Raw genomic sequence first — 27,681 nt, 5'->3', positions numbered from 1 at the left:
AATACTCAATCAGACACTAATAATTCTGCAAACTGTTTTAATATTAAAACAATAGTGATAAGTTTTTCATGAAAAAATGATTTCCTTTCAATCCTCCAAAATGCACCAAGTTTGAAGGTGCGATTACATTTAGTATAAAAATTCTATACGGCATATCATTAGATTGTGTATTAAATTTTGATTTGTAAATCTTAACAAATGATATTTTAAAATTGCTCAAACTATGATACCAAATGAAATTTTAAAAGAGTTGCAAGAAAAATTGACTAATTTCTGTATTTTCCCTTTCTAAGGATCATTATTCATTCGGTTGAGACATGTCTTTCATTTCGTTCAAAATGCACTTAAAATATGATTATTTGAGAAAGAATCTAAAACTCGATAAGTGACAAGTTAGATTGTATAAATGCAACCACCATAAAGTGGCAGTACAGTGCACTAAGGTTCGGCAGTTTGCGAAGTTTGAAAAAAGTCTATCATACACAATTTTATTTTATATTTCTACAAGAGATTATTTTTTTAGCTTGAATTTGTGACCTCCTTATTAGATTTTATTAGATGAAACAGTTTTACGAAAAGATTCCCTACATATGCGACCGCCATGTACTCTTGCGAACTGTAGCCCACAAAGCCACAATATAGGGTCAAATTAGTTAATTGAATTTCATATCTTAATATAGAAAGTTGGAAAACATAATTTATCTAATGATTCATGAAGTATACAATACTTTGATGAAAATTGGCAGAAAGAACAATAATTTGACAGCTAAAACTGACGATTACCAATAATAACTCAATAAGATTTGTCCTCTTTTGAATAAATAAAAGGGAGTGCCAGCTGCTAAATCCACTCTTATTGGGTATGTTTGTCCTGCAAGAGAAAAATCAAGGTTGTTCATACATCAAATCAAAAGTTTTTTTCAATTGAAATAAATTAATATTCCAATTTCCAACTCTTATGATACGTACTCTTCTGAGTTAATTTCTGAAATTATTGGTGTTCTTGTTGCTTTTTTCTCGTTTTATTATCTTTATCAGTTATCACATAAAAGTAGGACAAGTTAGAGACTTACAGATTTTTCAACTATCTTCTTTTCAAGTGGTTGATCAATGTATGGTGTGTGTGGGGTGGGGGATCGGTCACTATTCATTCAAAAATTACACTATATATTTATAAAATCAAAATTATATATATATATATATATATATATATATATATATATTAGATATAAAAATTCCATGATTTCTTAATAGTTTATTCGCTTGGTGAAAAATCTCACTTCACCAGAATAACCTTAAGTTTGAAATTTGGAATCCTAAGCCCTAAGGGAACTATTTTTATCAATGGCGGATAACACGTGAAAACTTTGCATTTTATAAAAAGGCAAAAATAGTGATAAGAAGGAGCTAAAAAGCAATGCTAAGTCCTCACGATATATCATCATTCAGCTAATTGCCACCAAGCTACGCAATGTTTAAGTCTCCAACAACCTATGACCTTTTTCCTTTGCAAGTTATTGAAATTGGAGAATATAATCATTATCCATTTACTTTCTCCGTCTCAAAATATGTGTTGTTTTATCCCATTTCATGCTCATTAAGAAAAACAGTAAATGTAATCTATAATTTACTAATTTACCCTAGATTATTTCATTTGAGAAGTAAATCTTTAATATAGTTGGAAACAATTACTTCCTCCATTCCATATTAAATGAATTTGTGTGACAATGCACACATATTAAGAAAAACATTCAAAAACATAATTTGAACCATACTTTCCACTATTATCCTTTGTAAAATCATAAACATAACTTTGCAAGTAGTGTGATTTATTTCCTAGAAAATAAAACTTCAATAAATGAAAGAGAAAATATGGAAAGAGTTTCAAACATCTATCTTGAACTTTAAACAATTCAATTATTTTGAACAATAAAAAATCTCTCAAAAATTCACTTAATATGGAATGGAAGGAGTACTATTTTTGTCTTGAATTCTTAAAGTAACATTTATTTTGGGGCAATTTTTTTTTTTGTTGCTTAGCCGCACTTATTTTGGAACAGAAGTAATAAGTTAAGGTTTTAAGGTCGATATCAGTAAGTTATATGAATAAGTTCTATTAATGATAGTAAGACATCTCATGTGAACCTAGGTCGATCGATAGCTTAGTCAAATATGGTTTAAAAAAGGAAGGACAATTAAATGTTACTATGTATACCTATTAAACATACAAGTAGGTCGTGTTAAAACATTCAGATTAACTTGTAGCAGAAATATATGTAGCTTGAAGTGTTGGTTCTCAATATATTATATTTTACATGTTTCATTAATTTTGCTCTATAACTCTGAAGAATTTAGTGATTTTCACTATCTATTGAAGTATAACAGGTAATGTTTCACTTTAATGACAAATCATATACAACTCACCATGTACATATAATATGCTACTAATTATTATATTGTAGAGCCAGAGTATTAGTTCAATTTTGAATGAGTCCATCAAGATAATAATCATTTATTCCATAATACCAAACATATATACAGTTAAAGTAGCTTCTTTTTGTTTATCAGTGATTGTCTTACTATATAAATTGCTCACAAAAATTTGATCTTTGAAACATCACTTGCAGATGAAGGGTGGTGTAGCAGAGTTCTTTGATAGCTTTAGAAAAGTTGTTCTACCAATCGCGACGTTACTGCTCTTACTCAAAATTACCTTCTCTTCATTTGATACTACCACTGATTCTTTGTTGCGAAATCTTGAATCAAGTCTGAATGGATCACTCCCTCTTGATCAGCCAGAGCAACTATCTCCAGGAATTACTAACAATTCAGTGAAAACAGGGATAAGGCAGCAAACATGTAACATCTTTGTGGGGAAATGGATACCATATCCAAAGGGACCATACTATACAAATGAGACAAACTGTGTGATCGATGATCGACAGAATTGTATGAAATTTGGAAGACCGGATAGTGATTTCTTACACTGGAGATGGAAGCCAAATGATTGTGAGCTTCCACTTTTTGATGCTACTCAATTTCTGCAACTTGTTCGTGGAAAGACTATGGCTTTTGTTGGAGACTCTCTAGCAAGAAATCAAATGCAGTCACTGGTGTGCGTTCTAGCTAATGTAAGCATTGAATTTTTTGTGCTTCAAGATATCTATGTTCTCTTCTTACTCCTAGATTTCATCATTCTATGCACAGATAGTTATATAAAAATAAGTTTTTTACACAATCAGATCACTTATAAAGTAATAACATGTAAATCTCACGTTCAGACATGATACGGTGAAGGAAGTGTGATCTAGGAATTCTATCCTAATGCAAGCATCAATAACTAATTCCATCACTCCAACCAGTGACTTATAGCTGGTTTTTGGAATGATGTTAGGATGTTTATGCAAGTCACATGGTGTGAGGGAACTTTTGACTAGTGTTTCAGCGAATAACAAGGATGAGGGTGGAAGACACCCTGTAGATTTTTTATCTTATTGGTTTGATTCAGTCAACTATGATTATAGAAGAACTAATCTTTAGTCCAATTTAGAAATGCTAAAGGCTTAAAACATGCTAAATGCCATAATTCAGATAAGAGAATAGGCAAAATCATAGATGTAATATCCAGCTTCTTTTATTTTTTCCTACATTCTTGCTAATCAAAATATCATGTTTATATCTCAGGCATCTATTCCTGTAGACGTATCGGTGACTACGGACACAAGATTCAGGCGATGGTTGTATAAAGATTACGATTTCACAATCATGGCCTTGTGGTCTCCACAGTTGATCAAATCCTATGAAACTGATCCTAATGGAGATCCCTATTACAGTCTCATGAACCTGTATCTGGACAAGGCCGATGATGTCTGGGCAACTCAGGTTGACAAAGCTCATATTGTCATAATCTCTGGAGGCCAATGGTTCTTTAGGCCATTTTTGTACTACGAAAATGATCAGCTCATTGGATGTCACAAGTGCAATGAAAAAAATGTTACTAAACATAGTCATTATTATGGATACAGAATGGCATTTCGTACAGCTTTCAAGACTCTTTTAAGCTTGAAGAAATTAAAGGGTCGATTGGTAATGCTAAGGCCATTTTCCCCTGCACATTTTGAGAATGGGGATTGGAATAATGGAGGAAATTGCAATAGAACAAGACCCTTCAAGAATCAAGAAATGAAGTTGGATGGATATGAATTGAAGATGTATTTGACTCAATTGGAGGAATTTAAGGCAGCAGAAAAGGAAGGTAGAAAAAGGGGTAGTGTAAAGTTCAAATTGCTAGATACAACTGAAGCTATGGTAATGAGACCAGATGGACATCCAAATCATTATGGACATTGGCCACATGAAAAGAAACTGCCTGATTGTGTGCATTGGTGTATGCCAGGCCCTGTTGATACTTGGAATGAGCTTTTGTTAGCCACTTTGAAGATGGAAGGAGATGGATTTATTCAGACATAGAAACAGTATTATGCTTAGAATTTGGTAACAAGTGTATAATAACTTTTCAAATGTTTGTGTAATTTGTTTTAGGAAAGGGTTTCTGTGTAAAGAAGTATAAATAGGTAAATGTGACCTAATAATATCAAACTTCTTTACACAGAAACTTTTGGAAGAAAATAGTGGTTTGGGGACTAACAAAAATTGTGTTTCAGAAACAAAAAAGTAGTTTAAATTATTTTTTTTTGAAAAGCATTTTTGAGAAAATACACTTAAAATTTCTTTTTAAAAGCTTGATTAAATACTAATTATTATTCATAAGTGTTTTTAAAATTAATCAATCAAACAGAAACTACTTTTCACCAAAAATAGTTTTTTGAAAAAATCATTTTTCAAAATAAGTTTATTTAAGAAGTTTCCCCCTTCATTTTTTCTTGTGATATGTTACTTATTAGTGTATTCTTGTTTCTTGTTTCTTCTTCTTTTTGGTTAGAAGGGGGAAATTGCTCCACAAAATTAGGAAAAGATAAAGAAAGTACATTTGCAAATGCCACTTTTGTAAATTTTATTTTTTGGAATTATTCCATTTTACTCGAGCAATATATCTATAATAGTACGACTTATAATAGTTTATATATTTTTAATATATCTATAAGAGTTTTAGTGTATTAGTTTTTCCATACTATAATAAAATGTATTAGATGAAGTCTTATCTCGTTATACGGTATTCCTCTCATTTGGAAATTAGTACTTAGTCCGTTTCAATTTGTTGATTTCATTTAAAAAGAATGTTTTTTTAATAGTTTTTTAATATCATAAGATTAAAGAATATTTTAATATATTTATATTTTTAGTTTAATATCACAAAATTCAAAAAAAATTTACCTATTTTTTAAAATTTTATATTAAATTAAAATAAGATAAATAAATTAAAATGAAGAAAGTATTTGTTATTCATTAAGTAATTTTGTTCCTGAAAATTTTACATATTACTTAATCAATCCATAAATAAAAAATTGAAAACGTGTCCTTAGTTACCTCTCTATACTGGAGACAACTAATGATCCATCAGTCCACCACACGTTATGCCAAATAAATAAATTTAGAACACTAGTGATTGATACATATGAGCCACCTAACCAACCGACACTAGTACCAACACCATTGCACATTGTACCACCAATCTTTTTTTCCTCTTAAGTTTCACATAACCGCAAGAAGCTTCGGGACATAGCTAAAAAGTCATTTTTAAAAACCAAATAAGTGTTTAGTTTAGGGACTGAGTATCGGTTTTGTACGATTCAATTTTAAAATTTATCGATTTGACTTATTGATTATCGGTTTATAGACATGTTAAAGTGTTATAAAATTATTAAGATATTGACTTATTGGTTATCGGTTTAATCATTAAAATTTGATTTAGAAACCCATTAAAAATCACTTAGAAATAAGGTGACAAACCAAATGAACAATACACATGAATTGATAAATTGCGTCTTGCTCAAACGCAAATGTAAAACATTGTATAATAATCAAAAGTTTGAGACGGCAAGAAATAAAAGTATGAAAACTAAATTCTAAATGAAAAACTATATATAGCGAACAGTAATAAATATAAATTATTAAGTGACTATCGTGTTATCGATTAACCAATTAAGAAAAAACCTTAAACCATTAAAAATTGACAACCCGATAATAAAATAAATTAAAATCATTATCGAAATCGTTAAGCCTATAACCCATTACAGACAGTGACGGAGCCAAAATTTTAATTAAGGGGTGTCAAAATATAAAGTAAAAAAATATATGTTGTTATCAGGGATAGAACATATATTCTCGAGCAATTTTTGCAGCTTCTTAACCACTAAACTAAAATTTCAACTTGTGTTAAGAGATGTTAACACTTGTATATATATCCATTAAATTAAATTTTAGTCATGTATACAATGTAATTTTTCTGACGAGACACCTGGATGGCTCCGCCCCTGATTACGGTTAAACCTTTGCATTAGTATAGTTGGATATATGACTAATAAAAAAAAACATTCTTTTTCACACAACTAATCAGAGTATGTACCCAAACTGTGCAAATTGCTCTACTAAAGTTCCATAACATGATTCACTATTTACAAATACTAATAATTACATAACGAGTGAATATTTACTCAAATTATTACCAATTATTTTCTCAAGTCTGCTTCTTATTGCTTAACGAATTATTAACCACCTTTCAGGTAGAAGTAAAAGTCTACATGTACGTGTGTATGCTATAATTAGATTGTTCTTACTGGTTTTAAATCATGGATCTGTAGTGATTAGGATCCAAATTATACCTCCTAATTGAAGAGGAATTAGTACTTTTAGTACCAAGAAAAAAACTAAAGCTAAAAATATGTGATTAGCACGTTCATAGAGTCAACATACGTGCAAACTGGCCCCCTTTTCCTTACATCCACTATGTATTTTTAACAGCTTAGCTCTACTTTCTTTTTACTCTTTTCTCCCATCTCTACTTTCCTTTACAACTCTCCATTGAAGAAATTCCCAAAGAAAAATGGAGCTTCCCTTTGGGAAATACTCCACTTCACCGCAAAGAACCCCAAGAATATTCTTACTTTTAGTTTTAGCAGTTGTCGTTTTGGGTATTATCCCTCTTTATCACCCATTTAATTGGTACCCAGCAGATATAGCAACCCAACATCCCTCTGAAATTTCACCCAATTACCATGCTGCTGAGGAGCAAAAGATAAAGATTAAAGAGCCGGAGACCTGCGATATCTTCACCGGCGAATGGGTCTGGAATCCGGATGCTCCATATTACACGAATACGACCTGTTATGCGATCCATGAACACCAAAATTGTATGAAGTATGGAAGACCCGATATGGATTATTTGAAGTGGAGATGGAAGCCTAATGGGTGTGAACTACCCATTTTTAACCCGTTTCAGTTTCTGGATTTGGTTAGGAACAAATCGTTGGCACTTGTCGGTGATTCAGTTGGAAGAAATCAAATGCAGTCGTTGATATGCCTATTGGCTCGGGTACCATTTTCTTCTCTGCAATTACTGTTAATTTTACTTCAATTTGAACAGAGTACTTGCTGATCTATGGCTAATTACTGTTTCTACAATATTATGCTATAGCTTATCTTAGTTTCGTTAAACTCTAGCTTGGATTAGCTGCATAAATTAGGATTAATTGAAGATTTGGTCTACCTAAGGCTAGAACTTTTCAAGATTTAGTTGAAATTTCATGGAAGACGCCATTAATAGGTCAACGCGTAATGTTTTCCGGCATGAAGCTGTGAAAGCTAGTGCAATGTGGAGGAATAATGGGAAAGGTTTGATCCTGAACAGTAAAATGAAGGACTTGAAAGGTAAAGTTTTTAGCTGAGAAGGGACCTGGATGGTCGTGGAATAATCTTAACCTGAAATGCGATAGGGCATGGTACGACGACGTTTAATCTCATCTAACTGTTCAAAGTATTACATGCAAGTCTAATCATAAACTATTATCAAATTAAAATATATTAACTACAAATTTTTGAAACCAATAAGCTTAATTTTCTCTTCCCTTCCTTTTGTTTTGGGGTAAAAATGAAACTTATAATAGTAACATATTCATTCTCATTTTGGATGTCCAACAAAGTTATTTCTCATTTCAATTTGTTTGTCCGTTTGACTTGATAAAGAGTTAAAAGAAAGATTTTTGAATCTTGTAATCTAAAAATTAAAGATATGTGAAATGTATTAAAATGACCTTTTAATCTTGTGATCTTAAACATGTCAATGTGAAAAGTTGAAACTTGAAATTAAAGAGTTGCCAAAAAGAAAAAGAAACATTCTTTTTTAAACGTATTGAAAAGGAAAAAAATAAATTGAAACTAAGGGAGTATTAAGCATCTCTCAAAAGATTAAATAGTACAAGAAAAGATAAGCAGAGACTTACGACAATAGGGGAACATTGGAGGCCAGCGTGAAAATTGTCATATTGCATTTTAATCTTCAGAAAGTCTCCTTTGTTCCCAATATTATAATATGACTATATAGCTAGATCCAAAGAGATTTTCCTGTTCAAATATAGCTTAGAATAATGCATCATTGTATTGTGCCAAATTATTAGAGAACCCAAGCCTGGTAACGCGGGTTCGTAATTTGTAAAAAGTTAATGGTGTCCTTCTGGAGATTTATTTGACTAAATCATTAACAAACATGACCAATGGTTATTATGTTAGTCAATTAATACAACATTTTATATTAAGCCCGAGAATCACTTAGGGGAATAACCCGGATTCTTGCTAAACACTGCATGTACCTGAATTAGTGTTATACTAATCTAAAACAAATTGAAGTGACAATCAAAGAAGAGTAATACAATTTTTTGATCTTCTTTTCTGTTTTTCTTCAGGTGGAATATCCTGTTGATATATCTGATAATCCAGATGAAGCTTTCAAAAAGTACAAATACACAACTTACAACTTTACATTAGCAACATACTGGTCGCCATTTTTGGTGTCAACGAAAGAAGCAGATGCAGATGGTCCAAGCCATACTGGAGTCTACAACCTTCACCTTGACGAAGCAGATGAGAAATGGACCGCCGAAATTGAAGGATACGACTATGTCATCTTAAATGCCGGCCACTGGTTTGCCCGGATCAGTGTCTACTTTGAGAACAGCCAACGAGTTGGCTGTAGGTACTGCGGAATACCAAATGTTTCCGAACTCCCACTTACCTATGCCTACCAAAGGGCATTCAGAACTGCTCTTAAAGCGATCAACAACTTAGAAAATTTTAAGGGGGTGGCGATTCTTCGCACTTTTGCACCTTCTCATTTTGAAGGTGGGGAATGGAATAAGGGAGGTGATTGTGCAAGAACAAGGCCGTATAGAAGTAACGAGACCGCGTTGGAGGGTCAAAGCTTAGAGCAATACAGGATCCAACTTGAAGAGTTCAAGGTTGCGGAGAAAGAAGGGAAGATGAAGGGGAAGAAATTCAGAATGATGGACACAACACAAGCCATGTTGTTGAGACCAGATGGTCACCCAAGTAAATATGGGCATTGGCCAAATGCCAATGTGGTATTGTATAATGACTGTGTTCATTGGTGCTTGCCGGGTCCTATTGATTCTTGGGCTGATATCTTGTTTCATATGTTCAAGATGGAGGGCACCATTTCCCTAGAGGAAAAGCTTCAATGAGAGCCAAATCATACAATGTACTCTGATTTTTTAGTTGCTTCATTTATTTTTAGAATGATTGTGAATTACAGAGGAACTCTGTTACCTGGATCATTATGGTTGGGGCACCGTTAGAAAAGTTGGGGCAAAAAAAGCCTTGTTGAATTTTTATAGAACAGATGTTATTTCTCAATTCTCCCCATACACCAAAGGGAACATATGGTTCAAGTTTACCAAAGCCAGCCCATTACTTGCAGGAATGGAATATTTCTGTTAAGAGAGGACTCATATTGACGGCACTACAAGATATGGTTAAATTATGTTACTGACTTGAGTTGTTTTTTCTATGGTGGAAGAAGGGTGTTTGCATGGTACGTATGGTATTGAAAACTTCAATTTCATAATTAGTTTTTGTTTTTGAAAATTGCTATATTATTATCACTCCAAACTTTTTTTTTCTATAAAAGATTCATAGGCTTGCGCCCCAAGACTTGGGGCTTACGGGACCCTGTCCCGTGCTACCGATCAAAACTGAACATGACATAAATTAGAAAAGGAGTCATTGTAGAAATTGCAATCAAACTAAGCAGCCGAAATTCCTATAGCTTAGCTTTTCTGTTTTAGTGAGGTAAGTAGAAGTAAGGAAAGGGTTTAAAAAAAAAAGAAGAGAAAAGGTTGGAATGGTAAGGTGAAGACAACTAATCTGCCACCACACGTTATGCCTAATAAATTTTCCAAAAACCTAGCGTGGTATAAATGAGCCACCCAACCCAGTGACAAGTTTCATACCCTGTCAATGTTGTAGTACCACCACCATTGCATATTGTACCACCACTTTTTCTCCTTCGACCCATTCGCTGCCTAGATATCACAAATCCGCACAAGCTTCGTGACACAGAGATCAAAGTCATTTATAACAAATGAATATTTTGGATTAAATAAGTTCAGTTATTTTAAGGAGGGTCGAAATGACCAATCTTGTAAAGGGAGAATAGTAAGTAGTACCAAGAAAAATTAGTATTATCATTAGTCCAGTGAATTTTGAACCTCTTAACATCCACTGAGTCAAAATATATAAACTTTAAAAAGGCACCTTATATATACCGTTCAATCCCCCCCCCCCCTCCCCTCCCCCCTCTAAATCCGCCACTGATTATCACAAGTCTCAACATACACGTACAAAGTGGCACCTCTTAATTACATGCACTATGTATCTTTAACAACTTATTTTTCTCCGTAATTTCTCCCATCTCTACTTTCCTTTTCAACCTTCCATTGAAGAAAATTAACTATCAGAAATGGAGCTTTTCTTTGGGAAATACTCCACTTCCGCTCAAAGAACCCCAAGTATATTTATACTTTTAGTTTTAGCAGTTGTGGTTCTGGGTCTTATCCCTCTTTATCACCCATTTTATTGGTACCCAGGAGGTTTAATAATCCGAAATCCATCTGAAATTTCACCCAAAAATCATGCTAATGAGAAGCAGAAGATAGAGATTAAAGAAGCAGAGACGTGTGATATTTTCAGTGGAAAATGGATTTGGAATCCGGATGCTCCATACTATACGAATTCGACCTGTACTGAAATCCATGACCACCAAAACTGTATGAAGCATGGAAGACCCGATAGTGATTACTTAAAGTGGAGGTGGAAGCCTAATGGGTGTGAGCTCCCCATTTTCAACCCGTTTCAATTTCTGGATTTGGTCAGAAACAAGTCATTGGCAGTTGTCGGTGATTCTGTTGGAAGAAACCAAATGCAGTCTCTGATATGTCTCTTGTCCCGGGTACCTTTCTCTTCTCTACTATTGATCTAGGGTGAATTACTCGCCTCCCTCACATATTACTTGTCCATCTTCCTAACATTATTTGTTGTTGATTTACAAAATTAAGATAATTTTTTTTTAAAGTATAAATATTGTAAATTTTCAAAAAAGTTTATCTGTTCATCTTTTTGAAACAACCTCGAAATCGAAATGATAAACTCTGCATATATTTTATCCTTATCGTACCTCACTCACTTGTAGGATTTCAGCATTAAAGAATATTTATAGGGTTATGAATTATAAAACTGAAATGAAGTTATATTATCTTTAAATAAGAAGTGTAAGATTCTTCTTACGATAATTTTTTTACAAAAATATTAAAGGTTAATTTACCTTTCAAGAAATGCAATGTAGATAATTTATCAAAACACTTACACCAATGATTCCTTTCACACGACTTGAAATGATAATTTATAAATTGAGGCAAAAGAAATATCGGATTGAATGGAAAATATGGCCATTAACAGTAAAATGACAGAATGATTTTTCGATGGGAAGGGAGCATTGGGGCCTTTGGAGGAATCAAAGTCTAGTCATAAAACACTATCAAATTAAAATAGGCAGCCCATTAAAATATATTAAGCATTTAACTACAAATTATTGAAAATAATTACAAGCTTTTGGATTTTTCTTCCCTTCTTATTTCTCGGCGAAACTTTTAATTATATAGTCATTGTCATGCTGGAAATGGTGCCCTCTTGGTCCAGAAACGTATTTTCTCATTTCATTAGTACTATTATTCATCCCTAAAAAAAATTAAAATAAACAAAAGTACTTCTACAAGAAAAGAACAACAGAGACATACGACAATAGGAGGAACATTGGGGGCCAGCGTCAAATTTGTCATATTGCTTTTTAATTCTCAGAAAATCTCTTCGGGTCCCCAATATTATAAAGAGCTTTTCTCCTTTAAATATATATATCTTTAAAAGAATCTATCGTGAAAAATTGCTAATGGTGTCACAATTTGCTTCTTAGATCAATAATGGTCGTGGTAGAGTAATAAGTATTTTCTTCTTAATTAGAGGTCTCAGATTTGAGTCGTCTTTATTAGAAAGTGTTTTACTCTTATGTGGAATTTTTTGATACGAATATAATTTTAATCGGGTTCCAATATAAATATCAAACATCGGTGGTGAAAAAAAAATTGCTTCTTAGAAATGCCAAGACGGAAAAAAACCATAATTGGGCCCTTCTAGAGATTTGTTTGACTAAATCATTAATTAATAACCATGAGAATGGTCCTTAATCCTTATATTAAGCAATTATTTCAGGGAATTGCTTGGGACAAGCCGACGCTTTGCTAAACACTTTGGGTAGTAATCACGGACTAATACCTCTAACCAAATCAAATTCAGTATAAAATAATCTTATTTATTTCGAAGTTATTATCATTTATCCCTCCTACCAAACAAATCTAATTTCTAAACAAAAATCAAAGAAGTAAATAAAAAAAATTGATCTTCTTTTTTTGTGTTTTTAGGTTGAATATCCTGTTGATATTTCTGACAATCCAGATCAATCTTTCAAAAAGTACAAATACACAACGTATAACTTCACCCTATCAATATATTGGTCGCCATTTTTGGTTTCAACGAAAGAAGCTGATGCAGATGGTCCATGCCATACTGGACTCTACAACCTTTACCTAGATGAAGCAGATGAGAAATGGACCACCAAAATTGAGGGATATGACTACATCATCTTAAACGCCGGCCATTGGTTTGCCCGGTGCAGCGTCTACTACGCAAACAACCAACGAGTCGGGTGCAGGTACTGTGGATTGCCAAATGTTACTGAACTCCCATCAACCTATGCCTACCAAAGGGCATTCAGAACTACTCTTAAAGCCATCAACAACTTAGAAAATTTTAAGGGTGTGGCGATTCTTAGGACTTTTGCACCTTCTCATTATGAAGGCGGGAACTGGAATGAGGGAGGTGATTGTGTTAGGACAAGGCCATATGGAGGTAATGAGACCGCGTTGGAGGATCAAAGCATGGAGCAATATAGGATCCAAGTTGAAGAGTTTAAGGTCGCGGAGAAAGAAGGGAAGATGAAGGGGAGGAGATTCAGATTGATGGATACAACGCGAGCCATGTTGTTGAGACCAGATGGTCACCCAAGTAAATATGGGCATTGGCCAAATGAAAATGTGGCAAATGACTGTGTTCATTGGTGCTTGCCTGGTCCTATTGATTCTTGGTCTGATTTCTTGTTTCATATGATCAAGATGGAGGGCATCAGATCCCTTGAGGAAAAGCTTCAATGATAGACCAAAATTAAACAATGTATTCTGATCTTTGATTTGCTTCATTTTATTTTTAGGACTCATGATGTTGTCTTCTAAAGAGAAACTCTGTTCTTGGATAGTTATGTTGCCGTGAATATGTAACCATAGCTCTGTTAAAAAAAGGTTGGAAAAAGATGTCCCTTCTTAAATTTTATAGGACTGCTGATATTTTACCAAAGCCATATATAAGCACATTAGCTTATAGGAAAAGAATTACTGAAAAGAGTGGTTACAAGGGTTGACATTTGACGGCAGTATAATATACAACAACATACCCAGTACTGTACTCACACTTGTAGCGTCTGGGGATGGTAGAATGTATTATAGACCTTATCCCTATCTTGTCGGGTAAAAAGATTGTTTTTGAGAGACCCTTTGTTCAAGAGAAAGCAAATGAAAGCATTTAAGAGGATATGAATAAATTTTGTAATCGGTTTAGGCTGCTTTTGGTATGTTTTTTCTTGATGAAATCAAAGTTCCAATGTTTGGTTCACCTCAACTGTGGAAAATGTTGTTTTCCCACCAAATAAGAAAGATGACTTTCATAAGTTAAAAGCGGAAGTTTCATTACAAACATTTCAAGTAATCTTATTCCATAATACTTGTTTCAATCAACACAAACATTACTGCCAACTTTTGAATGTAAAAGATTTCAAGAAAACATGCATTATACTCATACACGATGTCACTATTTGTTATGAGAGAACGACCAATGAAAGCAATAATAACAAAAAGAAATAACACACAATTTGACGCGGGAAATCCTCGTGGGGAAGAAAACCCACCATCAATCACCAACTCGTATTATTTCTTAACAAAAGATGAAACAAATACACCAATAAAACTATGTTTATATAGGTTATGAAAAATCTTAATCCAAGAATATTTAAACTGTGTTTCAAGCTACTTCCCAAATAGTATTCGGACTAATTTAGAAAATTTCGCGCAACACTAATTGGCGATATTCGCCAGCCTGCAGTCCCCCTTGTTTCGTCCATTGCAGGGGCAGCCAGGTACTCAAACATAACACTACTCACCAATCATCACACGTTTGTTATTCCTTTGGGGCATACTTTAATACTCAAAACACTATACATTTATACTCATACCCGATGTCACTAATCATGACATGATTGCTATTCCTTTGCCCTACTTTAATACTCAATCAGACACTAATAATTCTGCAAACTGTTTTAATATTAAAACAATAGTGATAAGTTTTTCATGAAAAAATGATTTCCTTTCAATCCTCCAAAATGCACCAAGTTTGAAGGTGCGATTACATTTAGTATAAAAATTCTATACGGCATATCATTAGATTGTGTATTAAATTTTGATTTGTAAATCTTAACAAATGATATTTTAAAATTGCTCAAACTATGATACCAAATGAAATTTTAAAAGAGTTGCAAGAAAAATTGACTAATTTCTGTATTTTCCCTTTCTAAGGATCATTATTCATTCGGTTGAGACATGTCTTTCATTTCGTTCAAAATGCACTTAAAATATGATTATTTGAGAAAGAATCTAAAACTCGATAAGTGACAAGTTAGATTGTATAAATGCAACCACCATAAAGTGGCAGTACAGTGCACTAAGGTTCGGCAGTTTGCGAAGTTTGAAAAAAGTCTATCATACACAATTTTATTTTATATTTCTACAAGAGATTATTTTTTTAGCTTGAATTTGTGACCTCCTTATTAGATTTTATTAGATGAAACAGTTTTACGAAAAGATTCCCTACATATGCGACCGCCATGTACTCTTGCGAACTGTAGCCCACAAAGCCACAATATAGGGTCAAATTAGTTAATTGAATTTCATATCTTAATATAGAAAGTTGGAAAACATAATTTATCTAATGATTCATGAAGTATACAATACTTTGATGAAAATTGGCAGAAAGAACAATAATTTGACAGCTAAAACTGACGATTACCAATAATAACTCAATAAGATTTGTCCTCTTTTGAATAAATAAAAGGGAGTGCCAGCTGCTAAATCCACTCTTATTGGGTATGTTTGTCCTGCAAGAGAAAAATCAAGGTTGTTCATACATCAAATCAAAAGTTTTTTTCAATTGAAATAAATTAATATTCCAATTTCCAACTCTTATGATACGTACTCTTCTGAGTTAATTTCTGAAATTATTGGTGTTCTTGTTGCTTTTTTCTCGTTTTATTATCTTTATCAGTTATCACATAAAAGTAGGACAAGTTAGAGACTTACAGATTTTTCAACTATCTTCTTTTCAAGTGGTTGATCAATGTATGGTGTGTGTGGGGTGGGGGATCGGTCACTATTCATTCAAAAATTACACTATATATTTATAAAATCAAAATTATATATATATATATATATATATATATATATATATTAGATATAAAAATTCCATGATTTCTTAATAGTTTATTCGCTTGGTGAAAAATCTCACTTCACCAGAATAACCTTAAGTTTGAAATTTGGAATCCTAAGCCCTAAGGGAACTATTTTTATCAATGGCGGATAACACGTGAAAACTTTGCATTTTATAAAAAGGCAAAAATAGTGATAAGAAGGAGCTAAAAAGCAATGCTAAGTCCTCACGATATATCATCATTCAGCTAATTGCCACCAAGCTACGCAATGTTTAAGTCTCCAACAACCTATGACCTTTTTCCTTTGCAAGTTATTGAAATTGGAGAATATAATCATTATCCATTTACTTTCTCCGTCTCAAAATATGTGTTGTTTTATCCCATTTCATGCTCATTAAGAAAAACAGTAAATGTAATCTATAATTTACTAATTTACCCTAGATTATTTCATTTGAGAAGTAAATCTTTAATATAGTTGGAAACAATTACTTCCTCCATTCCATATTAAATGAATTTGTGTGACAATGCACACATATTAAGAAAAACATTCAAAAACATAATTTGAACCATACTTTCCACTATTATCCTTTGTAAAATCATAAACATAACTTTGCAAGTAGTGTGATTTATTTCCTAGAAAATAAAACTTCAATAAATGAAAGAGAAAATATGGAAAGAGTTTCAAACATCTATCTTGAACTTTAAACAATTCAATTATTTTGAACAATAAAAAATCTCTCAAAAATTCACTTAATATGGAATGGAAGGAGTACTATTTTTGTCTTGAATTCTTAAAGTAACATTTATTTTGGGGCAATTTTTTTTTTTGTTGCTTAGCCGCACTTATTTTGGAACAGAAGTAATAAGTTAAGGTTTTAAGGTCGATATCAGTAAGTTATATGAATAAGTTCTATTAATGATAGTAAGACATCTCATGTGAACCTAGGTCGATCGATAGCTTAGTCAAATATGGTTTAAAAAAGGAAGGACAATTAAATGTTACTATGTATACCTATTAAACATACAAGTAGGTCGTGTTAAAACATTCAGATTAACTTGTAGCAGAAATATATGTAGCTTGAAGTGTTGGTTCTCAATATATTATATTTTACATGTTTCATTAATTTTGCTCTATAACTCTGAAGAATTTAGTGATTTTCACTATCTATTGAAGTATAACAGGTAATGTTTCACTTTAATGACAAATCATATACAACTCACCATGTACATATAATATGCTACTAATTATTATATTGTAGAGCCAGAGTATTAGTTCAATTTTGAATGAGTCCATCAAGATAATAATCATTTATTCCATAATACCAAACATATATACAGTTAAAGTAGCTTCTTTTTGTTTATCAGTGATTGTCTTACTATATAAATTGCTCACAAAAATTTGATCTTTGAAACATCACTTGCAGATGAAGGGTGGTGTAGCAGAGTTCTTTGATAGCTTTAGAAAAGTTGTTCTACCAATCGCGACGTTACTGCTCTTACTCAAAATTACCTTCTCTTCATTTGATACTACCACTGATTCTTTGTTGCGAAATCTTGAATCAAGTCTGAATGGATCACTCCCTCTTGATCAGCCAGAGCAACTATCTCCAGGAATTACTAACAATTCAGTGAAAACAGGGATAAGGCAGCAAACATGTAACATCTTTGTGGGGAAATGGATACCATATCCAAAGGGACCATACTATACAAATGAGACAAACTGTGTGATCGATGATCGACAGAATTGTATGAAATTTGGAAGACCGGATAGTGATTTCTTACACTGGAGATGGAAGCCAAATGATTGTGAGCTTCCACTTTTTGATGCTACTCAATTTCTGCAACTTGTTCGTGGAAAGACTATGGCTTTTGTTGGAGACTCTCTAGCAAGAAATCAAATGCAGTCACTGGTGTGCGTTCTAGCTAATGTAAGCATTGAATTTTTTGTGCTTCAAGATATCTATGTTCTCTTCTTACTCCTAGATTTCATCATTCTATGCACAGATAGTTATATAAAAATAAGTTTTTTACACAATCAGATCACTTATAAAGTAATAACATGTAAATCTCACGTTCAGACATGATACGGTGAAGGAAGTGTGATCTAGGAATTCTATCCTAATGCAAGCATCAATAACTAATTCCATCACTCCAACCAGTGACTTATAGCTGGTTTTTGGAATGATGTTAGGATGTTTATGCAAGTCACATGGTGTGAGGGAACTTTTGACTAGTGTTTCAGCGAATAACAAGGATGAGGGTGGAAGACACCCTGTAGATTTTTTATCTTATTGGTTTGATTCAGTCAACTATGATTATAGAAGAACTAATCTTTAGTCCAATTTAGAAATGCTAAAGGCTTAAAACATGCTAAATGCCATAATTCAGATAAGAGAATAGGCAAAATCATAGATGTAATATCCAGCTTCTTTTATTTTTTCCTACATTCTTGCTAATCAAAATATCATGTTTATATCTCAGGCATCTATTCCTGTAGACGTATCGGTGACTACGGACACAAGATTCAGGCGATGGTTGTATAAAGATTACGATTTCACAATCATGGCCTTGTGGTCTCCACAGTTGATCAAATCCTATGAAACTGATCCTAATGGAGATCCCTATTACAGTCTCATGAACCTGTATCTGGACAAGGCCGATGATGTCTGGGCAACTCAGGTTGACAAAGCTCATATTGTCATAATCTCTGGAGGCCAATGGTTCTTTAGGCCATTTTTGTACTACGAAAATGATCAGCTCATTGGATGTCACAAGTGCAATGAAAAAAATGTTACTAAACATAGTCATTATTATGGATACAGAATGGCATTTCGTACAGCTTTCAAGACTCTTTTAAGCTTGAAGAAATTAAAGGGTCGATTGGTAATGCTAAGGCCATTTTCCCCTGCACATTTTGAGAATGGGGATTGGAATAATGGAGGAAATTGCAATAGAACAAGACCCTTCAAGAATCAAGAAATGAAGTTGGATGGATATGAATTGAAGATGTATTTGACTCAATTGGAGGAATTTAAGGCAGCAGAAAAGGAAGGTAGAAAAAGGGGTAGTGTAAAGTTCAAATTGCTAGATACAACTGAAGCTATGGTAATGAGACCAGATGGACATCCAAATCATTATGGACATTGGCCACATGAAAAGAAACTGCCTGATTGTGTGCATTGGTGTATGCCAGGCCCTGTTGATACTTGGAATGAGCTTTTGTTAGCCACTTTGAAGATGGAAGGAGATGGATTTATTCAGACATAGAAACAGTATTATGCTTAGAATTTGGTAACAAGTGTATAATAACTTTTCAAATGTTTGTGTAATTTGTTTTAGGAAAGGGTTTCTGTGTAAAGAAGTATAAATAGGTAAATGTGACCTAATAATATCAAACTTCTTTACACAGAAACTTTTGGAAGAAAATAGTGGTTTGGGGACTAACAAAAATTGTGTTTCAGAAACAAAAAAGTAGTTTAAATTATTTTTTTTTGAAAAGCATTTTTGAGAAAATACACTTAAAATTTCTTTTTAAAAGCTTGATTAAATACTAATTATTATTCATAAGTGTTTTTAAAATTAATCAATCAAACAGAAACTACTTTTCACCAAAAATAGTTTTTTGAAAAAATCATTTTTCAAAATAAGTTTATTTAAGAAGTTTCGTCAAATTGGCTATTTATAAAGTAATATATCTTATATCAAAATTATAAATTTCAGTGTTCATTGAGGTTTTCTTCTAGATATCTTTTGTTGTGATTATTTACATCAATAATATATATAAGGGATAATGCATAAGTTTCTCTCTGAACTATGATCGAAATTTCAGTGACACACTTTAACTAAATTAGGGTCTTATTACCTTCACGAACTCATTTTTTTCACATTTTCGTGCACCTTTTGTACTGATGTGGCACCTTCAACCAAGTAAGTTGGTTGTGTTTGTACACACACGTCTGTCACATCAGCAAGTATGTATTTTTTATTTTTTTTATTTTTTTTAAAATATTTTTTTATAATAATTTTTTGAAGTTTTAATTTTTCAAAAATCTTCTTATTTTCTTTATCTTGTATTTAAATTTAATTAATACACTTAATTGTTTTTTTTAAAAAAAAATTCCTTTTATTTAAACTTTTTTTATATTCATTCATTGTCTTTTCTCTTTTATTTTTTTATTGACTTTATTTACTCTTTTTATTTTATTTTTCTTTCCTTTGGATTTGATTCCAAATTTAAATTCAAATGCCTTGTATTTAAAATAATTTAATTTCGAATGGATATCAAAATAAGTGAAAAATTAAATAAAACATAAAAAACTAAAATGTTAAAATTAAAGGACACTTTTTAATTATTTTTAAAAAAATCCACATAATTTTTAAAAATAATTAAAATTGAAAAGATTAAGAAATTATGAAAGAAAAAAATAAAATTTTAAGCTGAGGAAGAAATAAAAATAAATAATTTACATAGAAAGAAATAAAAATAATTAAATATATATAAGTTTTAATATTATTAATTATGTGTACTAACTAATTATAAAATTACCAATTAAAAAGAGCATATGTCAAATTTTTACACTCACCACTTTTCTTCAAGAGATTGCACTCTCTCTTTGCCACGTTATTTTTTAGGATGTATTTATTCCATTTCAAAATAGTTTAAAAAGAGATAAGATTCTAATTAAGTTAAAATATGTTGCTGAAATTTTAATTATAGTTTAGAAGATACTAATGCAAAAACTCTTGGGAAATCTACAGAAGTCTTTGTCGTCCAAGCTGATTTTCACCATGCACATTGCTATCAACAATTAATTCTAGGCTCTTAGGCCTTATCCCTTAATAATGAATATTAGTTAAATAATTTGAAAAAATAGTGGATATAAATTAAGTGGCACCGACCAAATAGGTGTTCCATGAAGGTTGTAGCATAAATAGCAAAAATATTTCATAATTTATAATTATTAACTAAATTACATAATCCATAATATATAATTTATATATACGTGGTATAATTTTTCATAAACAAACGGAATTTGATCCATTTGTTGTGGGCTGGATATTTTTGTTTTGGGAGAGGAAAAATAAATATTGCTCTGTTAGATATGAAAAAATAATGGGAAAAGTACATGTATGTCTAATAGGAGTAAACTATTTACAATTAAATGTCTCCTTACATTAAATATCCCTAGTTAATTACAGAAATGTTTCATTTCCTTATAGCTTTAGTTATTTAGCTCATTTTTAATTTTTTGTTTTCATATTTACCTACTTCTTTTTTCTTTCTTTTTTTATGTTTATTTTGTTTATTTAAATTTTTTCAATTTTTTTATTCTTTATTTTTTTTACTCCATAATTTAAGTTACACTCAATATTTATTTTATATACTTTCTTTCTTCTTTTTTTTTTCTCTTTTCTTATTTGTTTCTTTATTCGTTTATTTTTTTTTATTTCTTTTTTTCCTCGTTCCTTTTTGTATTCTTATGCGTTTTTATTCATTTATTTTTTCTGCCTATATTTTTCTCCCTTTCCCCCCTTTTTCTTCTTTATTGGTTCCTTTTATTTTTACATTTTTAATTTTATTTTTTCTTTGTTTTTCAATTCTTTATTTCTAGTTCCTTTCCTTTTCTTTTCCCCCTTTTTCTCGATTGTTTCTTTATTTTTTTATTATTTTTCTTTCTTTTCAGTTTATTTTTTTCTTAAATCATAATATTTTTATTTTTTCACCACAATTTAATTTCATATTTTTTTCATTCTATATTTTGTTTTGTTTTTATTTTTTGTTTCTTATTTTTGTTTTTTTCCATTAACCTCGACCTGCAATGATATTATCATGGTATATGTATATATCTTTTCATGGTATCATTGATATATGCTTCAATATTTTAATGAGACCTCCATAATACCGTAGTAGTATATCACAGTTTTTCTAAGTCATTTAATTATACATGAATGATACTATCAGAGTATATTTATATATTATCATGATATTTAAATGATATAATTGAGGAATAACCACTATTTCACAAAGTGAATCCCTAATCCTTAATGTGGAATTTCTGAATCATCAGTGATACTATAACAATATATGACATAGTATTATGATATCATTAAGGAACAACTGAGCATTTAGAAAAATTTACACAAATAATAAATAAAACCATTATAGTATATATATATATATAAATCATTCAATGGTACATAAATGATACTACCACAATATATTCATATATTATCATGATATTGAATTAATATATTTGAGGAACAACTATTGTTTCACCAAATCAATCTTCAATTCTTAACAAGACACTTTTAAAATCTTCGATGGTACCATAACAGACATTCAAAAAAAATTGTACAAATATTAAATGATATTATCATAATATATATATACACGGTAATAATATCAAATAGACTAAAGGTGAATTGGGCATAGACAAAGAAGAGGGCACGCTGGGTAATTATTTTGGGCCGTTCTCTGAGTTAATTAAGGATGGAATATGGATGGATAATTAATTTGCTTTTTGTCTCCAATAAACGTACTTTTTCCAAAAATAATTCCTTTTATATGCCCAGATTTACGGCTCACATTTTTTTGCTAATCTTGCTACATTTGATAAATTATTGCTATGTTATATATGAAAACATACTATATTTTGTACTCCTCCTCCATTTCGATGTTGTCTTGCTTTTTTCATTGTTTAAAAAATAATTATTTATTTTTTAATTTTAATATTCCACGTAACATATTTATAATCACAAACTTTAAGGTCATTTTAATACTATATTATACATATTTCACAAAATTCAATTTTTTTATTTTCTTAAATTTCCTACTCAAATCAACTAAAACAAATAAATTGAAATAAGATGAGGTATTAAAAATGCTTAAACAGTTATATGGTGTGATTATGTCGTCAATTATTTCTTGCCAAACAAATAGGGTGGATAAAAGACCAATTTGGTCAATTTGTTATGGGCTAAATTTTCAGCCCAACTAAGCCTGTCCTTAATTAACGTCTAACTATAGCCGTCAGCGAGACAGGTGTCTTCATCGGTGGAATTCCAATTCCTCCTCATTTTGCTACCATTGTGACAAACAAATTAACTAGAAAGGTGATATTTTACACTATTGAATGTTTGATTAAATAAGTTAATTACACTGATTTCTTGCTTTCTTTGCATCCTTAATCATCCAATTTAATTTTCATCCCATAAAATCTATTCTTTTTAAATCTCGCTTAGTGGATTTTACTAAATATGTGGTGTTGTTCCAAATGGTTAACTTACACCTAGAGTCTAGAGATATCTATAGCAAGCTCCCATTCATTATTTTCATGGAGTTGAATTCTTGAAATTTCGTTATAACTAAGTCAAATTTCCATTCTTTCCTCTTTGCTGGCGGCTATTCGAACAGCTATGTTTCTCAACTACTATACTCTGACGTATCAAAGTTGGCCAATTAATAATTTTGTATTTTGATATTATCAGATTAGATTAACGCGCTTAAGGTTTCGATGAAGAAAATCAAAAGGAGAGTTAAATCCATCATTGAAATACCTTTCAATAATCCTACCAAACCCTATAATACCCCCTCCACAGCCAACTTCATCTTCCTCACAATCCTTTGCCATGTCATCCTCACAGCCTTTTCTCTTCCCTGGAACACAATCAACTGTTCTCCCTGACCCATCTGCCTTTTTTGCTCCTCATCTCGTCTCAAACCCTTTGCCCACAAATTCTTTCTTTCAGAATTTCGTCCTCAAGAATGGCGACCAACCTGAATTCATACATCCATATCTCATCCAATCCTCACTTCAATGCCTAACGCTTTGTTACCCATCTCAGTTCCACAACCCTGCTTTCATTTACCTGAATTTTATTGCTGATCTGACCATCAGAGCGTTGAATAATCCCAATCCAAATACACCCCATGTAATTTCATCCTTTGATGATCTTAGCGTCACATTAGACCTTCCCTCTAGCAATCTTAGGTTCTTTCTTGTTAAAGGTTCCCCCTTTATTACGTGTAGTGTTATTGAAAATGTAGCGGTTTCGATTTCGACAATTCACGCCATTCTTGAATGTTCTTCAAACAGTAATCGTACTAAATATACTGTCAAGCTCAACAATGGACAAACTTGGCTTTTGTATGCTTCATCCCCAATTGATTTGAGTCATGATGTATCGTCTATCACGTCTGGTGTGTTTTCGGGTATTATTAGGATTGCTTGTTTGCCAAATTCTGATCAAAATAGTGAAGCAGTTCTTGATCGTTTCAGTTCTTGTTATCCTACAAGTGGTAATGCTACTTTCATTCAGCCATTTTGCTTGGAGTACAAGTGGGAAAAGAAGGGATGGGGTGACTTGCTTATGCTGGCTCATCCCCTCCATCTTCGGCTCCTTTCTGCTGCGGATAGCTCGGTAACTGTCTTGGAGGGATTTAAGTACAATAGTATTGATGGTGAGCTTGTTGGTGTTGTTGGAGACTCATGGATATTGAAGAGTGACCCTGTTTCTGTAACATGGCATTCCATTAAAGGTGTTAAGGAGGAGGCATGTTTAGAAATAATTGATGCTTTGAATAAGGATGTTGCTTCCTTGGATTCAAAGGGAGTATCTACAACATCATCTTATTTTTATGGAAAATTGATTGCAAGAGCAGCAAGGCTGGCATTGATAGCTGAAGAGGTTTGTCACCTTGATGTTATCCCGACAATCCACAAATTCTTGAAGGATACAGTTGAACCATGGTTGGAGGGGACTTTTCAAGCAAATGGTTTCTTTTATGAATCGAAATGGGGTGGAATTGTGACTAAACAAGGGGCGTTAGATTCGGGAGCTGACTTTGGTTTTGGGGTCTATAATGATCACCATTTTCATATTGGTCATTTCCTTTATGCAATTGCAGTGCTAGCCAAGATAGATCCCATCTGGGGGAGGAAGTATAGGCCACAAGCTTATGCACTTATGGCAGATTTTGTGAATTTAAGCAGGCGATCAAATTCAAAGTATGCCCGCTTGAGGTGTTTTGACTTGTGGAAGCTGCACTCTTGGGCTGGGGGATTGACAGAGTTTGCAGATGGACGAAACCAGGAGAGCACAAGTGAAGCAGTTAATGCATACTATTCGGCAGCTTTAATGGGTTTGGCCTATGGGGATACCCATCTTGTTGCCATTGGATCGACCCTTTCATCTTTAGAGATTCATTCTGCACAGACTTGGTGGCATGTGAAAGAGGGAAGCACTCTGTATGGGGAAGAATTCACAAAAGACAACAGGGTAGTGGGTGTTTTATGGTCTACCAAAAGGGATAGCAGCCTTTGGTTTGCTCCACCTGAATGGAAAGAGTGTAGACTTGGAATTCAGGTCTTACCAATATTGCCCATTACTGAACTTCTGTTTTCAGACGTTCAGTTTGTGAAGCAGTTGGTTGAATGGACACTGCCAGCTCTGGCAAGGGAAGGGGTTGGAGAAGGGTGGAAAGGGTTTGTGTATACTTTGGAAGCAATATATGATAAAGTGGGTGCTTTGAACAAAACTAGGAGCTTAACCGGGTTTGATGATGGAAATTCTCTTTCAAATCTTCTATGGTGGATTCATTCTAGAGATGATGAAGTGGGGGAATGTGATAGAGGAAGCAAGTTCTGCTGGTTCAGACACTACTCTCATTGATTCTTTTACGGTGTGTTACATTTGAGTATTCTCTATATGATCTGATGGGAACAAAAAAAAGGGTATTTTGTTTGGTGATTTGGTATTTGTCTTTTCTCTGTCTGTATATAAACGGGAGCGCTAGTCTGCAGCGCAATGCTCTGTGATATGATTGCTGTAATTTCCCACCAGATCTTGAGTTGTTATAAATAATAGTCCAACTTTGCCAATTCCTAAATTTTAGAGGGTTCTATAACCAAAATCTTGCTTCCTTAGAATTAAAAACAAAAATGTCGAGTGCAATGTACGAATAATTTGGTACGTTGATCATTGGTGTACCTGTAATTTCCAAATTGAAGAGGTAAGCCGTAATTGTTGTTACTGTATTGATCTTTATGTATCTGAGGTCGATTCCAGACGTTTCCAATATTAGATTTGAAATTATCAAATCACATCAGGTGACGGACACTAATGTTCGTAGACATAAATGCTTGATTTGGATTTCTGGTGAGATATACATTAAATAGGAAGTAGAGATATGCTTGTTATGAATAGAGATGTAATCTAATCAACCAAATCCCTTGTAGCCCTGAAAAATAAAAACACTTGTTTGCAAATGGAAACTGATTGATTTTTTGGTTATCTGAAAATTCCAAGCTGAAATCTTTCTGTGCGCTGCTGTTTGAAAAGCCTTGTCTTCAATCTCTGTTCTTGTTTTTGGACATCTATGCCTCCATGGTTGCTATATTCTTTGACCCCTTTTCAGATTTTCAACTAGCAGGTAGCTGTTACTCCAAATTTTTCTTGAAATCTGGGCATTGTTGGGGTTTTGTCTCCTCCTTTGTGTTTTCTTTTCTCTAGTTAACACAAAGTTTCTGTTGGTGGGAATTTTGAAAGTGAAAAAACACCACTTTCACTATACTGTTCTTTACATTTTAGGCAAGCAAGAGAGTAGAAGCAAAGGAACATTTCAGCATCGCTTAAAATGATGTTGTGAATATGGTGTCCAAAAACTTGAAAAGAAAAGAGTAGGCTGTGTTGAAGCCTTGCTTCCACGAGGATGTTTGTGGGAGCACTGACTGTATCTGGTCTTCGAGTTAGGTCTCGTCTGTTTTTGGAAGAGCAATAAGAGTATAGTAAGATGGGAAAATGCCATAAAATGGAATGAAGTTAACAGTCGTCAGTAAAGAGGGATACAGAGATGTGAAGGAGCTAGTTGAGTATATTCATGCACCAGATATCTGATAACTCGAGTGAAAAACTAGATCAACCATTCAGATTCAGGTACATATTTTGCTAAGGGCCTAAGGCTACATACTTTGTCATTGCTTAGAAATAGCGTTACTGTTGAATGTGTTTGAATTTAAACTGTCTATTATTGGATGCCTGCTAATAGCATCATCTCTTTTAGCACTTTTTACTAGTAGATGACACCTTATCCAGTTCTGAATGTGAGTGAATTATCTATGGTAGCATCTGGCTTTGACATCTTTATTTTAATTAGTAATCTGATTTGCCTCCTCATGGTAGACCTTAAGATTTGGTTTCGACAGCATGAAGTTTCTAACCACGTCGAATGATAATCTAGTACCACTGTGTTGATGGTGCAGCATACATTCAAAGCAAGCCTTCTCATCGGTTTTCTCAACACATTAGTGGGTAATTTCTCCTAATATCAACCATTGGATCTAGTAGAAGTGCTTCTGCCATCTAAAGTGCTGTCAAGTACTTCATTCAGATTGCAATTTTCTTCTTTCTAACCCATGTCATCGTTGTCTCATGATGGTCTTGATAGATATTTGATTGCACTGGGAAGAATGTAGTGGCTGAAGACCACACCTTCTTATTAGCTCCATCATTCCAATATCAATAGGCTTGTCAATATTGTGAATGTTTTTTGATCTTCAGTGTCACATGTAGAC

The 27,681-nt window shown here is 32.6% G+C and overlaps 4 protein-coding genes and 1 pseudogene across 4 annotated transcripts; all 5 read left to right on the top strand.

The window, feature by feature from the left end:
• The first annotated feature begins 2,248 nt into the window (after positions 1–2,248).
• LOC129872068 (protein trichome birefringence-like 19) lies at positions 2,249–4,679 on the top strand. Its single transcript, XM_055946923.1, has 3 exons — positions 2,249–2,385; positions 2,628–3,131; positions 3,685–4,679. The coding sequence occupies exons 2-3, from the start codon at positions 2,628–2,630 to the stop codon at positions 4,468–4,470; spliced, it is 1,290 nt and encodes a 429-aa protein (XP_055802898.1). The 5' UTR covers positions 2,249–2,385; the 3' UTR covers positions 4,471–4,679.
• A 2,225-nt stretch (positions 4,680–6,904) lies between these two features.
• On the top strand, positions 6,905–10,056 carry LOC129872066 (protein trichome birefringence-like 19). The gene is made up of 2 exons (XM_055946920.1): positions 6,905–7,492; positions 8,859–10,056. Exons 1-2 carry the CDS (start codon positions 7,004–7,006, stop codon positions 9,651–9,653), a joined length of 1,284 nt encoding a protein of 427 aa, XP_055802895.1. The 5' UTR covers positions 6,905–7,003; the 3' UTR covers positions 9,654–10,056.
• A 707-nt stretch (positions 10,057–10,763) lies between these two features.
• LOC129872067 (protein trichome birefringence-like 19) lies at positions 10,764–13,900 on the top strand. Its single transcript, XM_055946921.1, has 2 exons — positions 10,764–11,419; positions 12,942–13,900. The coding sequence occupies exons 1-2, from the start codon at positions 10,931–10,933 to the stop codon at positions 13,728–13,730; spliced, it is 1,278 nt and encodes a 425-aa protein (XP_055802896.1). The 5' UTR covers positions 10,764–10,930; the 3' UTR covers positions 13,731–13,900.
• Positions 13,901–17,153: 3,253 nt separating this feature from the next.
• On the top strand, positions 17,154–19,584 carry LOC129873381 (protein trichome birefringence-like 19). Its single transcript, XM_055948464.1, has 3 exons — positions 17,154–17,290; positions 17,533–18,036; positions 18,590–19,584. Exons 2-3 carry the CDS (start codon positions 17,533–17,535, stop codon positions 19,373–19,375), a joined length of 1,290 nt encoding a protein of 429 aa, XP_055804439.1. The 5' UTR covers positions 17,154–17,290; the 3' UTR covers positions 19,376–19,584.
• A 3,848-nt stretch (positions 19,585–23,432) lies between these two features.
• Positions 23,433–26,149, top strand: LOC129873043 (glucan endo-1,3-beta-D-glucosidase 1-like; annotated as a pseudogene).
• Positions 26,150–27,681: the final 1,532 nt, after the last annotated feature.

This window comes from Solanum dulcamara, chromosome 11 (assembly GCF_947179165.1).
Source record: "Solanum dulcamara chromosome 11, daSolDulc1.2, whole genome shotgun sequence".
Lineage (NCBI taxonomy): Eukaryota > Viridiplantae > Streptophyta > Magnoliopsida > Solanales > Solanaceae > Solanum > Solanum dulcamara.
Note: the sequence above shows the minus strand (reverse complement) of the source record. Positions and strands in the feature narration are given on the sequence as shown.

Excerpts from the sequence above, each read along its gene's own strand:
- LOC129872068 (XM_055946923.1), top strand. The coding sequence starts at position 2,628 with ATGAAGGGTGGTGTAGCAGAGTTCTTTGATAGCTTTAGAAAAGTTGTT. Across the intron at positions 3,132-3,684 it reads TGGTGTGCGTTCTAGCTAAT|GCATCTATTCCTGTAGACGT; the intron begins GTAAGCATTGAA and ends TTTATATCTCAG.
- LOC129872066 (XM_055946920.1), top strand. The coding sequence starts at position 7,004 with ATGGAGCTTCCCTTTGGGAAATACTCCACTTCACCGCAAAGAACCCCA. Across the intron at positions 7,493-8,858 it reads TGATATGCCTATTGGCTCGG|GTGGAATATCCTGTTGATAT; the intron begins GTACCATTTTCT and ends GTTTTTCTTCAG.
- LOC129872067 (XM_055946921.1), top strand. The coding sequence starts at position 10,931 with ATGGAGCTTTTCTTTGGGAAATACTCCACTTCCGCTCAAAGAACCCCA. Across the intron at positions 11,420-12,941 it reads TGATATGTCTCTTGTCCCGG|GTTGAATATCCTGTTGATAT; the intron begins GTACCTTTCTCT and ends TTGTGTTTTTAG.
- LOC129873381 (XM_055948464.1), top strand. The coding sequence starts at position 17,533 with ATGAAGGGTGGTGTAGCAGAGTTCTTTGATAGCTTTAGAAAAGTTGTT. Across the intron at positions 18,037-18,589 it reads TGGTGTGCGTTCTAGCTAAT|GCATCTATTCCTGTAGACGT; the intron begins GTAAGCATTGAA and ends TTTATATCTCAG.